Source organism: Punica granatum, chromosome 4 (assembly GCF_007655135.1).
Source record: "Punica granatum isolate Tunisia-2019 chromosome 4, ASM765513v2, whole genome shotgun sequence".
Taxonomy (NCBI): domain Eukaryota; kingdom Viridiplantae; phylum Streptophyta; class Magnoliopsida; order Myrtales; family Lythraceae; genus Punica; species Punica granatum.
Window position 1 is genome coordinate 18,477,598 of NC_045130.1, and position 15,988 is coordinate 18,493,585.

At 40.9% G+C, this 15,988-nt stretch overlaps 1 protein-coding gene across 3 annotated transcripts; it reads left to right on the forward strand.

Annotated features, from left to right (window-relative positions):
• The first annotated feature begins 9,566 nt into the window (after window positions 1–9,566).
• On the forward strand, window positions 9,567–15,795 carry LOC116204061 (pentatricopeptide repeat-containing protein At5g61990, mitochondrial). Of its 3 annotated transcripts, none has more exons than XM_031536117.1 (5): window positions 9,567–9,787; window positions 9,872–9,913; window positions 10,111–13,448; window positions 13,740–13,964; window positions 15,517–15,795. In XM_031536117.1, the coding sequence occupies exon 3, from the start codon at window positions 10,115–10,117 to the stop codon at window positions 13,205–13,207; it is 3,093 nt and encodes a 1,030-aa protein (XP_031391977.1). In that variant the 5' UTR covers window positions 9,567–9,787; window positions 9,872–9,913; window positions 10,111–10,114; the 3' UTR covers window positions 13,208–13,448; window positions 13,740–13,964; window positions 15,517–15,795. The 3 variants fall into 3 exon arrangements, with proteins under 3 accessions (XP_031391977.1, XP_031391976.1, XP_031391978.1); XM_031536116.1 differs by having other exon boundaries at window positions 13,744–13,964; XM_031536118.1 differs by having other exon boundaries at window positions 13,820–13,964.
• The last annotated feature ends 193 nt before the right edge of the window (window positions 15,796–15,988 follow it).

Below are 15,988 nucleotides of genomic sequence, written 5' to 3' on the forward strand. Positions count from 1 at the left end.
TACCAATAAAATCACAAACTATCTTTTCTTGATCAAATCTGTCATCCATGGCAAACAATTTTAGCCACCTGTAATATTCTGGGATCCACATTTAAAATAAATAAATTGAAAATAAGGTACTCCATAACAGACAGATCCAATAGAGAGGGGCTATTTTTTCACAAAAAGCAAAGATGAGATAACAATTACTTCCACCAAAAAATCAAGGGCCAAATTAAGAAAAGAAAACCTGAATTGGAGAAGGGTTGGTGTTCTTTCTGTGGTTTTCTCTCGTTTGAGAAAAGTTGTAAATAGAGAACATTGTATTCTTTTTTCTTTTTCCTATACAGTGAAAAGAGTTGGGAAGAAGTTGTTAGCAATAGATTATCAAGAGAAACGGGTAAAAGAAGTTTCCATCTAATAGAGAAGATTAGCATGAATATTTTTCATTATTGCTTACCATGTATAGTTCATGTATTTTAGTCATGTATAGATAGTTTACATACTTAGAACTCTGTACATCACTATTTATTCTAATAAATTCACCTCACACAGTAAGTGTGTGTTCAGCCAATACACGGTCCTTTCTACATGGTATCAGAGCTCTAATACGGATAACTCCGATTAGCTCATCTGCTTTAGCTCTTTCTCTTTTCTTCTTCTTCTCCAATTAGTGACCATGGCTAATACCACTTCTTCATCTTCACCCCCCGTTATTCAAACGCCAACCACTATTCCAACAATCACAGTCAAACTCAATGGCCAGAATTACCTATACTGGAGAGGTGTCATGACACCTTTACTGGCCACTTACGGTCTGCTAGACCATGTTGAGGGTCGGGCTACCGTTCCGAGCAAGACAATTGCTGGAGCAGATGGTGTCCAAGTCACAAATCCTGACTGCCTAAGATGGGAATCTAGGGACAATTTCGCCCTCACCTGTGTCATGCTAGGAGTCACTGAGGCAATTGGGGTGACTATCCTCACTGCCAAAACATCTCACGAGGCATGGACTTCTCTGGAACGGGCTTTTGTTAATCAGATAGTTGCACAGGAAGATTTGCTTGATCAACAGTGGCGCGATTTGAAGAAAGGTTCCAAATTGATGGCTGCATTTATCAATTCTATAAAGGAACATGCTCTAAGGTATGCCCAAATCGGGAAGCCCAAGACCACGGCTGAGATTAATCGCTGGATTTACACTGGGCTCGATCCCGAATGAGAACCCATTGTACTTGCCCAATCCGAACGAATGCTTACCATTAGCATGGATGAGCTTCAATCGTTGCTCGTCAGGCACGAAGAGCGGCATCTGTATGTAGCCACCCATGGAGATCAGGCAATGCAATCGGTTTCCTCCGTTGGCGCTTCTCTCTCCAGAATACTCGGTGCTCCTCCGACTGAAGCTCACTACGTTGATGGCCGAAACATTTTGAACGGCCGCAACAAGGGTAAAGGTAAGGGAGGAAAAGGAAACGGAAAAGCAGGAGGTTCCGGTGATCGCTCGGGTTCCTTCGGTGTTTCGTCTGATCGCGGCAGTGGGAAGAAAATCCCTAATCAGGGATCGGGTGGAGAAGACAAGCTGAGCGGGTCGGGTAATGTCAGTTCGGGTCAAGCCTACCAGCGTGTCGACCCGCGCCTTGGCTCGATCAACTATTGGCCTTATTTCGGTGGTCGGCCCAATCCAATCACTTCCTCCGCCCGTGGGTCCTTTCTTCTTGGGCTGAATCAACAGCATGGTCCAATACAACACTCCAGGCCCAGTTTTTCTGTTGTCTGTCAGATTTGCAATCGGGCTGGTCACATTGCGCCATTCTGTCAGTTCTCTGGAGCTCAAGCTCATCTGGCCTATGGATCCTCGCTGGCACTCTATGATCCAGACTGGTATATGGACTCGGGAGCTACACACCATGTGACTTCAGATATTTCTAACCTCAGTATTCGTGATGATAATCAAAGTTCTGATAATCTTTTTGTTGGTGATGGTAAATCTCTCCCGGTTTTAGCCTCTGGTTCTTCTACCATTAAACTTCCTTCACGACCTTTACATCTGAATCACATCCTTTATGCTCCTAATATTTCCAAAAATCTCATTTCCATTTCCAAATTTGCCAAAGATAATGCTTGTTTCTTTGAGCTTCACCCAAATTGTTTCATTGTGAAGGATCGTCGTACACGCCAGGAGCTTATGCGTGGCCCAGTTAAAGATGGACTCTACTGTTTTCACTCGAGAGGCAGTCGCATCAACCGTCCTCAAGCTCATTTCTCTATGTCCGGGTCCAGTATCTTATGGCATCAACGCCTTGGGCACTCCTCTTTTCCCATAGTTTGTCGTGCTTTACGTTTTCTTAATAATGATCATGTTGGTCATATTTGTTCTGCTTATCAAGAAGGAAAATCACTCAATAACTTTTTCCCACCAACTCTTCATACAAGTACATCTCCTTTTGAGCTTGTCCATACTGATATTTAGGGTCCTGCACCAATCACTTCTCATACTGGTCATCATTATTACATTCACTTTCTTGATGATTATAGTACATACTCCTGGTTTTATGTTCTTAAATCTCGATTTGATGCACTTTGTATTTTTCGAGCATTTCGTCTTCAAATTGAGAATCTCCATGGACGTCGAATTAAGTATTTTCAATCAGATGGTGCAAAAGAGTTTTTCTCTGCAGATTTTCAGTCTGAATTGCAGAACAATGGTATCTTCCATCGTATCTCTTGTCCTCATGTTCCTCAACAGAACGGCTCTGCTGAACGTAAACACCATCATATTGTTGACATGGGTCTCACATTACTCTCTCATTCTTCTGTTCCATCGAAATTTTGGGATTTTGCCTTCAAAATAGCAGTGTACCTTATTAACAGGTTACCTACAAAATCCCTTGGTTTCAAATCTCATTTCGAGGTACTTCATGGTAGTCTACCGGATTACTCTAATTTACGGATTTTTGGGTGTCTTTGTTATCCTTACTTACGACCTTATATACATCATAAATTAGAACATCGATCTCATACATGTGTCTTCCTTGGATATCCTTACCATTATCAGGGACATCGATGTCTAAATCCTATCACTGGTCGCATCTTCCTATCCACTCAAGTTGTTTTCGATGAGCATTCATTTCCTTTCAGGACAGGTGCGCCTATCTCGGTGGATGCTAGTCGGTCCTCTTCTGGTCCCGCACTTGCTACTGGTATGTCTATTCCCTCATCTTCAAGTAACAATTCTACTTATATTCCCATTCATTCATCTGTTTCTATGCCTTTTCATGAGCCCCGTAGTCCTGCCACCTTACCTTTTGAGTTGCATGTTCCAGCTTCTGAGATTCATGACTAGTTCATTGAGTCTGGAATTCCGGTTGGGGATGTTGTGGGTAATGATGTTGCACCTGCTACTCAGAACACTCACAAGATGGTGACAAGGTCTAAGGATTGTACTTTGCCTCCTCCTCGATTCACCATATCTTGCCATCCTTCTGCTTTTTCTGTTTCCACTGCCTTGCAGGAACCTCAGACCTTTGCACAGGCTTGTAAACACTGTGCTTGGCGGGAAGCAATGAAGGAGGAATATCTGGCATTACTTCAGAATCATACCTGGGATCTTGTCCCACCATCTTCTGTGCAGAACGTGGTCGGCTGCAAATGGGTTTATCGCATTAAAAAGAAGGCTGATGGCACTATTGATCGCTATAAGGCTCGATTGGTGGCAAAGGGCTTTAATCAGAGAGAAGGAGTAGACTATTCAGAGACGTTTAGTCCAGTCATCAAGCCGGTTACCATTCGAACAGTTCTCTCTATTGCTGTCTCATCCCAGTGGCAGATTCGACAACTGGACGTGAAGAATGCATTCATTATTGGGCATCTCGCTGAGGAGGTTTATATGTCTCAACCTCCCGGTTTCATCGATGCCTCTTGTCCTAATCATGTCTGTCGACTTCGCCGATCTCTTTACGGCCTCAAGCAAGCCCCCCGGGCCTGGTTCCAGCGACTCAATACCTACCTTCAGAGACTTGGGCTTTCGGATTCCAAAGCTGATCCCTCGCTGTTTATCCTCCGAGGATCTAATTTTCTTGTCTATCTTCTCGTCTATGTTGATGATATCATCTTGACGAGAACCCCAAGTGCACCTTTTAACTCCATAATTACTGCCTTACAACAAGAATTTGCCATGAAGGATCTCGGTCCTCTTCACTATTTTCTTAGAATGGAGGCACGCACTGATGGTACTGGACACTACCTCACACAGTCCAAGTACATTCATGATATCTTAGCTCGCACTTCTATGCTGGAATGCAAGCTTATCAGCTCTCTGGTCTCATCAGGATCTCGGCTTTCTCTTCATAATGGAGATTCTTTTCCAGATCATTTTCTCTACAGGAGTACAGTCGGTAGTCTCCAGTATCTCTCGCTCACCAGACCTGACATTACCTATGCGGTAAATCAGGTCTGTCAGTTTATGCACTGTCCAACTACTGTTCACTGGATGGCGGTGAAACGTATCCTACGATATCTCAAGGGTACAATCACATACGGCCTTCATATTCGTCCAGGCCCTATCTCATCTATTCATGGTTTTTCGAATGTTGATTGGGCGAGTAATCCCGATGATCGTCATTCTGTCAGTGGTTTCATTGTTTTTCTTGGCTCCAATCCCATCTCTTGGAGCTCTAAAAAGCAGAGGACAGTTGCCCGGTCGAGCACTGAATCTGAGTACAAGAGTCTCGCTAATGCCACTGCATAGATTCTATGGCTCCAGTCCCTACTTTAGGAACTTGGTGTTTCACAGCATCACCCTCCGACTCTTTAGTGTGATAATATCTCTGCAATTTATCTTACTGCGAATCCCATCTTTCATGCTCGGACCAAGCACATTGAGATTGACTATCACTTTGTGTGGGAGCGTTTCATGCACAAGCAACTATCCATTCGCTTCATTTCCTCCGATGACCAACTAGCTGATGCACTCACCAAAGGCTTATCTTCTTCTCATTTTGTTGACATCCGCTCCAAGCTTCACGTGGCACAGTCCCCGTTCGGCTTGCGGGGGAGTAATAGAGAAGATTAGCATGAATATTTTTCATTATTACTTACCATGTATAGTTTATATATTTTAGTCATGTATAGATAGTTTACATACTTAGAACTCTGTACATCACTATTTATTCTAATGAATTCACCTCACACAGTAAGTGTGTATTCAGCCAATACACGGTCCTTTCTACACCATCCAAGCTCAATTCGGGAGATCTCGTTGAATAGAGATCCCTTGAATTGGGGCCATGGGTTCATCCTTGGCAGCCACCCACCACTCACTACAACAAAGATACTTTTGACAACCATTTTTTGTTGACCCATCAAAATGGGTCGCTAGAAGTCCCCTAAATTGGGTTTGGAGCAACCCAAATGGTCTTGATGTGCCAGCCTATGCCAACCCTTAAAACTAGGTCGTCCAAGATAGGGCTTTGGTCGACCATTTTGGATGGATTGGCAAAAAATGGTCGTGATATGCCAGCTTGTGCCGACCCATAAACTTGGATTGCCCAAGATAGGGCTTTGGCCGACCATTTTGGATGGGTTGGTAAAAAATGACAGTGGTCTGACAACCTATGCCGACCCATAGAAAATGATTGTCATAGATATGATTTCTCGCGACCCAATAATTAAGGTCGGCACAAATTAGTCACCCCAGGCACTATCTATTATGATTTTTCACTTTCCCGCCCATGGTTTTAAAATTTCAAAATTTTCACTTAAATTTTGGCTATTAACCTCTTTTTACTTACCCCCTTCTTCTTCATGCCCAGCCATCCCCTCCTCCTCCTCCTCGCCGTCTTCTTCTTCTTCTTCTTCTTCTTCTTCTTCTTCTTCTTCTTCTTCTTCTTCTTCTTCTTCTTCTTCTTCTTCTTCTTCATGTCTAGGCCTTCCCCAATGCCCAAGCTCCTTCACCTTCCACCACCACCATTTCCGGCCCTGCACAAACCCCTTCTCCACCTTCCTCTTCCTTGTCCGCTACCTCTTAGCTCTGCTCCTCCTAGACAAACTCATCTCAACCTCTTAGTCCTATCAATCCTAGCTCCGCTTCGAGCCACCTCTAACCAATGACGAGTAGAGCAGCATCCTCCCTTCTTGATGGCAGTAACTCCCTCCCCGACAAGCTCTCATCTTTTTCAACTCAGGTTGTGGTGGAGATGGAAGGGAAAGATGGGTTTTAGTCTTCGAAGAGTGAAATCAATGAATGGAGAAATGCTTAGCCATTCATCTCTGTAGAGGAAAAGAAGAAGAAGGAGAGAGCTATCGTCATTGAGCACTTGTAACCCCCTTTCTTTCTCTCTCTCTCTCTCCACTCATCTGCTGAGGTAAAGGTTGGGGAAAATGGATAGGAAAGAGGCATTTGATTGTGTTGCTTCTTGTTGCTGGCAGTCGAGTCAATTTGATTGTGACTTCCAGTTACGATGATCATTTCTCGTTCTTTGATAAGTGAAGCCAAAGGACTTTATAGTATAAGTTGATTTTTTTTTTCAAAACAATGAGAGATAGTCCCATCAATTTCGTGTTGCTTTATTTGTGTTATGTTGTCTTCCATGATTTCACTATTGATTTTAGTATTTGCTTAACCATGATTTTGTTATCCTTCAGCTGATTCCCGATAATATGCAGTTCCAATCTGATGACATGCCAAATTATGCGACATCATATGGCTTGGTAAGTTGTTCCTCCTTTGAAGAAACAACAAAACATGATCGATAGTTACTTCCGTCGTTTGTCATTTGTTATGCAGTTGCCCGAAGTGATGCGGCTTTTTGCCCTAGGTTTCAAGTGAAGATTCAAAAGGATAACGAAGTGATATTGAAGATCATCGGGGCTCACGTTAAAGAAGAGGAACAACCATTGAAGGAGAAATTGTCCCGATCTCAAAGCTTCGAATTGAAGTTGCTGCATAATAAGTGTAAATTTGTTTCATAGTATTTGGCTTTATCGGGACTTGTAATTGTAGAAGTCTTAAATTATTATGACTATGGACATTATTATTTGGATTATAAATTTGATTCAAATGTAATTTATATTCGTCTATATTGCAATTGGCAAACAACTTGTCAATAAGCGAAGAACAAACTAATAACAAGCTAGTAACGTGTCGATAGTGGCACCCGTTATTTTTCCTCATGGACTGACACTAGGCTATTAGCCTGCTGCCAGAGGACGAACCTAAAAAATGGTGTAGGCAAAAACAAAGTTTTCCCGACCCAAAACATTGGGTCGGCCAAAGCAAGGCTTTCTCAACCCAAATTGGGTCAGTCCAGGTTAGCTTTAGGCGACCCAAAATTTTGGGTCGGCCCTGACCATAGCTTTGTCGACCCAAATTGGGTAGGCTTAGATTCACCTTGGGCAACCTAAAATTTTAGGTTGTCTCAAACATTGCATGGGCCGATCATCACTTTAGTTGACCTATCATTTTGGGTCGCTTTTGGTTGGGTCTATAGCAACCAATTTGGGAGTGGGTCACTAAGTCTAAAATGACTGTACTTTATGCAACCCTTTTGAATGGGTAGGGAGATGGGTCGGGAGACCTAGAGAAACCCAAAAAGGGGTCGCCCCAAGACCTTCTCTTGTAGTGGCTTGATCGCCCCAAAAGAACTTCGCACAAAGTTGTTCGAAATTGCAGGGTGGGGGCATCACCACCAGAAGCCCACCTACCTACGGGGGTCATCGACATGACAACTTATCCGAGAATTTCTTTAAAAGGTTTCTTATATATTTTTTAATTTTCTTTATTTTTACATTGTTTTGATTATTTTAAATTACTTTGATGCTTTCATTTGCCTGCCACGTCAACAAAGTTAATGGAATTATTAATGAATGATAAACTTGACAAATAAATGATAAAAGTTATCATGATTTTATTTGCAAAAAAAAGTTCATGCCAAAATTTTAAAAGAGGCAAAGTATATATTTTAGGGGTAATTAGCTCTTATTATTATTAATGTTATTACTACTACTACTACTATTATTATTATTATTATTATTATTATTATTATTATTATTATTATTTGTGATCAAACGTGATCGACTTCATAATTGATAGTAAAAATTAGAAATGGCGGGCCACCAATTTTTTAGGATGTAAATCCTCGTCCCCATTTTCTGTCCCCATCTCCCTTCCCTTCGACCAGAAATGACACATGTCCTTTTAAAAGATTAGTGGTATATATTTTCCTTGAATTTATACGAGCACATGCATGAAATTCGTTATTCTCTCCATTTTTTTCTTGCATGAAGTAAGAAAATTTTTAAATCCAGAAAATAACAAAATAAAATCTAAAAATTTCTTAAAAAGTGAGGCAAGTCTAATATAAAGTTTCATAGAAAAAAGAAATCTTCCCGGGTTGTCGATACATCAACAAATTATTTACATTCAGACTGCTTTCTTTTTCCTGATCTCTCCCTCACTTACACTTCCTTGCACAATCCATACCTAAACAATACCGTCTTATCTTTTTCTTTGGTGCTGCTAATAACACAAAGTTCGCGGATTCTTTTTCACTGGTCTCTACCGTTCATTGTGTCATGTGTACATGGTAATATCTAATGTGATGCTCACTGGGTCCACAGTGCGCCTTTTGATGGAGGCTGCGTTTAGACCCAACAAGGAGGAGACTTGGAATCTCTCATCGCTATGTCTAGTTCCTTGCCTTGATAGATATCATGATGCAGAATGCAGAAGTCTCATTGTTTGATCGATACTACATCAGGACAAAATGAGGAGGTTCCAGAAGGGGTGACTCGGCCATCCTTCGTTGCCATCTCAAGTTCCTTGCCTGAGAACTCGAATGATTCAGAACTGTCATCCCGTAAAATATATGAAGTTTGAAAGTTGAGTTGAGAGGATGGCAGATTCCGATAGGGCAGAGACATGATTAATTAGATCCAGACTAATCCTGGTTTTCCTATCCACAATCATCAGAAAATTCGATAGTTACATTGGCTCTGCCTTGAGAACTTAACGAATGGAGAGGATCAAAAAGTTCTGATTCTGCCTCTGCCTTGGCTTCCTTTGATCTCTGAACTTACATTCCTTCATAGAGTTCTTTTTACAAGTGATGCTACTTTACATGCTCCATATGTTTGGAATTCTCCTAATATTCTGTCGTCGAGATATATTAAGTTGCTTGTTTGCTTTGCGTTGGAAATTTTGTTGTATCAATGAGCTCAACTTGAGTAACAAGCTAGCTTATGCTCAATCCAGCTCACAGGTCCTAGAATCAAAACTTATACTCGAGCTTGGTTAAGAGTCATTTTCAAAAACTAAAGTCCAATTTTTTTTTCCCACATTTACCATAATAATCTCTGTAGGTTTTGCTAGTCATGGATCTGCCAAAAACAACTTTAACATATCTTAGAGAACTGCGGATTTAACAGCAGATGTGACGGTAGGGGATATTTGCTCTTGGTCACAGTTGAGGGGTAAAATTTTCAATAGAAAATAGTTTAGGGGTAAAAATGCACCACATGAATAGTTTGGGGGAGAAAGGAATTTTTCCTCTTTTTCTTTCTCCTTTACCAAAGAACAGAACGCCCGCCTTGTCTATCCACCCGGGGGAAAAAGAAAAAGCTTACTGCATTTCTCGAGCTCGGCTGCGGAGGGATATAGACTGCCCCCCGGCGCTGCCCTGACTCACGGTCCACTTCGCCGGCATCCTCGTGGCGCCCTATCAGTCACCGGCCTCACCATTTCTCCAACTTCCCGGTGAACGATTTCCTCCATATTGCCGGCGACCACTTCCTTCTTCGCCACTTCACGGTAATCAACTTCCCACCTTCTCTGAGTTGGAACGCAATTCTGGGAGTGTCTAACCTCGAGCTCCCTTATCTTCTTCTTTTCCAGTTCAAGTCCTCGCCGTCTGACCTCGAGTTGCCTTACTTCTAGGTAAATCGGATTATAGACTCTTGAGCTCTTGCTTGATCTGTTTCTGAAATTGGTTGCTTGATCTGCTTGATATATTTTCGAATCCGATATGTGCTTGTGATATATTGTTCAGGATTTGTGATAAATTGCTGTTGTGTTGTCTGTTCTCCATTGAAGTAGTTATTGACTGTATCTGTATGTTCTTTTCTGCTATACAGTGAAATGCATTTAGACTATGTAGTATCGGCTGCAGTGTTGCCGGGTACGAGATTTAGATTTGGGCTTCTCAATCTTAAATGCAGCAGCAGATCGGTCTGCTCATATGTCTCTGAAAATACAGTCCAAGAGATCACCACCATTCTCACCAACAGCAATGACTGGCAACATGCCTTGGAATCTTCTGATATACCCAACAAGCTTGGGCCCGAACTCGTGCGCTCTGTGCTCTATGAAAACAAGGTCTGCGACCCGAAACGCCTTCTCAGTTTCTTCTACTGGTCTGGTTCTGTTATGTCCATGCCCCATAGCTTGCATTCTTTCTCCACCTTGGCGATTATTCTCTGTAATGCTAAGCTCTTCGCTTTAGCTGACAACATAATTGAGCGAATGATCAACACGTGTAGGCCAGTTCCTGAATTATTGGATGCTGTTGTTACGAGTTACAGGGACTTTAAGGGGAATGATTTGACGGTTTTTGAGGTTCTTATCAGCGTTTATAAGAGGAGAGGCCTATTGGATGAGGCCTTTACTGTCTTTGTGGGTGCTCAGAGTGAGGGCTTTGTGCTTGGTTTGATTTGCTGCAATTCACTGCTGAGGGACTTGTTGAAATCTGATAGGGTTGAACTCTTTTGGAAGGTGCATGGCCACATGTTGGAAGCTGGGATTGTCCCTGATATTTACACTCACACCAGCTTGATTAGTGCCCACTGTAAGGTGGGGAATGTTGCTGCTGCTAAGCAGGTTTTTTCTGAGATGGCAAAGAATGGTTGTCAGCCCAATATGGTCACTTTCAATGTTCTGATAGGAGGGCTTTGTAGAGCTGGAGATCTAGATGATGCTATGGCCCTTGTGAGCCGAATGACTGAGCAGGGGTTCTTTCCAGATACCTTTACCTACAACATACTTGTTGACGGATTCTGTAAGCAAAAGAGATCTGCAGAAGCAAAACTGTTGCTGGACAAGATGTATCGTGCTGGTTTAAGTCCTAATCTGATCACTTATACGGCATTGATTGATGGGTTCATCAAAGAAGGTAACATAGTAGAGGCTTTTAAAATGAAAGATGTGATGCTTGCCCATGGAATAAAGTTGAATGTTATAACATACAATGCACTTATCTGCGGGCTATCCAAGATTGGGGATGTTGAGCGGGCCAATAATTTGTTGAAGGAGATGATTGAGATGGGAACAAATCCTGACACCCAGACGTTCAATTCACTCATCGAAGGTTACTGCCGAAAACAAAAATTCTGTGCGACCAAGCAGCTGCTGGCTGAGATGAAACAGCTAAACTTACAGCCCACACATTTTACCTATGGTATTATTATCAACGGTTTGTGCTCAAGTGGGGAGGTCCATCATGCTAATAGTCTTTTGGAGGAGATGACCTCCAGGGGTTTAAGACCAAACAATGTTATCTATACAACCATAATTAAAGGCCTTGTTCAGAAAGGGATGTTTGAAGATGCGAGGAACGTTTTAAGGAAAATGCAACAGGTAGGGGTGCTGCCCGATGTCTTTTGCTATAATTCGCTCATAATTGGCCAATGCAAAGCCAACATGATGGAAGAAGCTAATATTTCCATGGCTGAAATGATAGAGCGGGGACTGAAGCCAAATGTATATACTTATGGACCCTTCATTACTACTTGTAGTAAGTTAGGTAATATGAAGGAAGCCAAGAGATACTTAAAGGAGATGATAGGGAATGGAATCCCTCCCAGTGATGTTATATGCAGAGCAATGATTGATGGCTACTGCAGAGAAGGGAACGGTGCGGAAGCCTTCTCAACATTCAGATGCATTCTTGAACAAGGTCTAGTCCCAATCGTGCCGGCATATGGGATGTTGATTCAGGGTCTCTTGAAGTATGGAAATATGCAAGAAGCAATGCAGCTCTTTTCCGAACTGCAGGGGAAGGGACATGTGGCTGATGTTTACACATACAGCTCTCTGATTTCTGGCTTCTGTAAGCTGGGTCAGACTGGAGATGCTTTCCAACTCCTGGAAGAGATGAGTCAGAAAGGTGTTGATCCCAACATTATCACTTACAATGCCTTAATCAATGGCCTGTGCAAATCCGGAGACATGGAGAGAGCTAGGGGGCTCTTCAATGGAATCTCAGCTAAGGGTTTGGCTTGCAACAACGTGACATATGCGACAATGATAGACGGATATTGCAAATCTGGCAAACTGGTAGAGGCATTCGGTCTGATGGATGAGATGTTGTTGAAGGGAGTTCCACCTGATAGCTTTGTCTATTGTGCCCTTGTCAGTGGGTGCTTCAAAGAAGGCAACATAGAGAAGGCTTTTTCTTTATTTAATGAAATGGTGAGCAAGGGCCTTGCTTCCACTTCTGCTTTCAATTCTTTAATTGATGGGCTCTGTAAGTCTGGCCATTCTATTGAAGCTGACAAGTTGTTGGATTTCATGAGCAACAAGCATATTGAACCTAATCATGTGACCTACACAATTCTCATTGATTATTTATGCAAGGGAGGGATGGTTTGTGAAGCAGAAAAACTCTTTGAGTGTATGCAGAAGCGGAATCTTGCACCAAATCTTTTGACTTACACTGCTCTAATGAATGGTCAGAAGAGGACAGGAAATAAAGTCAAAATTTTTACTCTTTTTGAGGAGATGGTGAGGAGGGGAATTGAGCCTGATGAGATTGCTTATGAGATAATCATTGATGCATACTGCAGCGAAGATAACGTTATAAAGGTTATCGAGATGGTGGACGAAATGCTGGTGAAGCGCTTGATCTTAAGTGAACATGTCTATGATTCCCTCATGTCTGCATTATCAGGAAAGCCACTTGCAGAAACCCTTGAGATGCTTAATGAAATAGCTGAAAACAGGACAGTGCTGAATGCAGCTACATATAGCACAATGATCCGTAGTTTTGTCAAAGCAGGAAATGTGGTGAATGCAGAAAAAGTACTGGAGAATATGGTCAAGCTTGGGTTGCTTCCAGTCTCCACAGGCCTAAATGACTTTCTAGATGGAAATTTGAATGGAATTGATGTTAGTGCAAGTAGTCCCATCAAAACGCCTAAGGAAGGAATGGTGCAAGTTGCATCTGTGAATATTTGATGGCTTGAGTTACATCCTGAAGCAGGAGGATTTTCCGTGGTCAACTCATGTCAATTGTGGTCTCATCACATTTTTTATAACCATCAGAATCTCTATCTCCCCCATTGAGTTATAAGAAGTCGGGGTTTCTCTATGTGCCTATGAAATTACTTATTTGTTGGATATATTCAATTTAAGACCTGCTGTCTCGATTCCTCTTCAAGGAGAACCCCCTCTAAGTTCCAGCCTAAACCAGACGCAGGTACCCATTTTCATTTTACTTTTTCACTCACTTTATCCATTTTTATATGCTCATGTTCGTATATGGCTGTAATGAATGGAACCTAATTTACTTCATCTACAATATGTTATTTCAGGAGAAAGAAATTACATCTAGCCTTTAGGGTCATAAATGCTAGAAGTTCTATTTGTCCCATGCTTATATGAGTTGTTGGTTAAATCCATTAATATTAGTCAATGAACTGTCGTTCACTGGAGGTTTCAGTTTATCCCCATTTGGGTATATTTATTAATATAAATTGTCTTGTTGAAGCTAGGTCAAAATAAGCTGAATGAGGGGCAGGTAGTGGTGGACAACACGAATGAAAATATTTGTCATCTTGATCACTGCAGTGTGCAGAGAAATGGGGAGCAAGTGGACCAAAAGCAGGTTCCTACATTGTAAGAATTTGACCTTGGGATGGCCTGCGTGATCAAACTGCAGAGCATAATATCTTACTTAAGTGGTTATGAAGATCAAGAGGGGGCAGAAAATGAGGTGAGTTGGAAGATAACCTTCTTAGCTTAATTGTTCCTGCATCTAGGTCTTCACCTTTGCTTTCAAATAGGTCTTTACCTTTGCTTTCTCTACATATATATTATTATTCATATCTCAAAATAGTAATTTCAACTATTGCTATCTCATCTCATGAATCCAGACGTCTTAATTTCCTCTCAACAAATTTATAGTCTGTGTGCTTATGAATAAATTATAGATATCTCTTCCTGACTCAAATCTATTTATTTATTTTCTTTTTAATTTGTTATCATCATGCACTCCATCACTATGACCTGAATATTGCATTCTACAAGAAAAAGCAATTAAAACATTAATGTTGTGTTTGGTTTTAGAGTTGAGTAGAGTTAAGTTTTGATTTTAATTAGTTTGTAATGATTGTGTTGCTAAATTATGAGAAAAAGTGTGAAAAAGTAATAAATAGTTGATAGAAAGTAATGATTGCGTTGTTGAATTGTGGAAAAAGTTAATGAATAGTTGAGAGAAAGTAATGATTGTGTTGTTGAATTGTGTAAAAGGTAATGAATAGTTGAGATAATTTAATATTAAAAATTGAATTGAATGATTAAAAAAATTGAAGAAAAAGGGAAAAGTATAATTGTGTTTTTGAATTGAAGATAATTGTAGTTAAGTAGAGTGAAGTGGAGTAAAGTTTAAAAAGAATTGTAAAACCAAACGGACTGTAAATTTCTCTACACATGCTAAGAAGCCAATTAAAATAATGATCAGTTTCATAACATAGTTATTCCACTTTCGACAAACAATATTTCTCCACAATATACATAATTAGTCATAACATTGCTTGCTAATAAACACAAAAAGTTTTCGCCTAGTATTTTTAATTGAAATCCTTCTTGCCTATCAGTCATATAACTGGGCTGAGGTGGCTCTCTCTCGGCTATCTTGGCCACAGACCAGGTTGCCTGCAAGGTATGCTGCAACGGTGACCTAGTCTGGGTGGGCAGTGTCTGACTTGGATCAAGTGGCCTTGGCCTATACTTTTGGTGCAGTTTGTGGATGGGTAATTACGAAATATTGAGGACACTGGAATTCAGGATTTCTCTTAAAAGAATGAAATTAGAATAATGAGCTCCTGGCTAAAGCCGAGTAGTCTCAATCGCTGTTGAAATGTGTCTTCTGAAATATATAATCAAGTTTCTGGAAATAGTTTTTAAGACTTCAAAACATTGATTAAAGCCAAGTTGTTTGTTTTCTTCCAGGATAATGCTAACAGTTATATTGGTTCTAAAGATGCACATACAGATTGAGAAGAATTATGCAGTATTTGATGCTTAGCTTATAAAAGATGGAAAATACAATTGCTAGTATTTGACTAGATTTTTTCCCTAAGACGCTGCACCTGATTCCAACATACAAGAGAGAGGGACGAGGTTGGGGAAGTACAAGTGATAGATAGGGGCCTGACAAGCCCACATGATTTTCTGCCCTTATATGTTGAGTGCTTTTTCTTCAATTTTCCCTCTTTGAAATTCAGGTAACAAATCATTGTTTGGATAAATGATAAATTTTACAGGCAGAGTTATATCAGAGGGCGTAATCTACAGTTGTGGAGCCGTGCTGCTTGACCTGTTGAGGGGAGAACATATTCCTGTGAGCCATGTATGGATGCAGTTCTCTTACTCCCAATTTATCAATTTCCACATCTGTAAAAGATTCAAATTTGAACCATGCTATTTCGAGAAATGAACTAATCCAGTGATCAGTATTCTAACATTTTCTTGTGTCTAATCCCTTGCTGGTGTGTTATGTATGGATAAAAGTCCAGTCAATCTACTCACTTGATAATGAACAATTGTGTGTGTGTGTGTGTGTGTGTTTTTTTTTTTTTTTTTTTTTTATTTTTTTTATTTTTTTTATTTTTATTTTTTTTAAGTATGTGGGAATCACAAAACCTCCATTGGTGATCTCAACCATGCCTTTTCACCTCTTGAGAAGGCCTGCGTGAGGATGGTATTTTACTGCGGTGCACAATGTTTTACTGCGAT

Coding starts and splice junctions, on each gene's coding strand:
- LOC116204061 (XM_031536117.1), top strand. CDS start 10,115: ATGCATTTAGACTATGTAGTATCGGCTGCAGTGTTGCCGGGTACGAGA.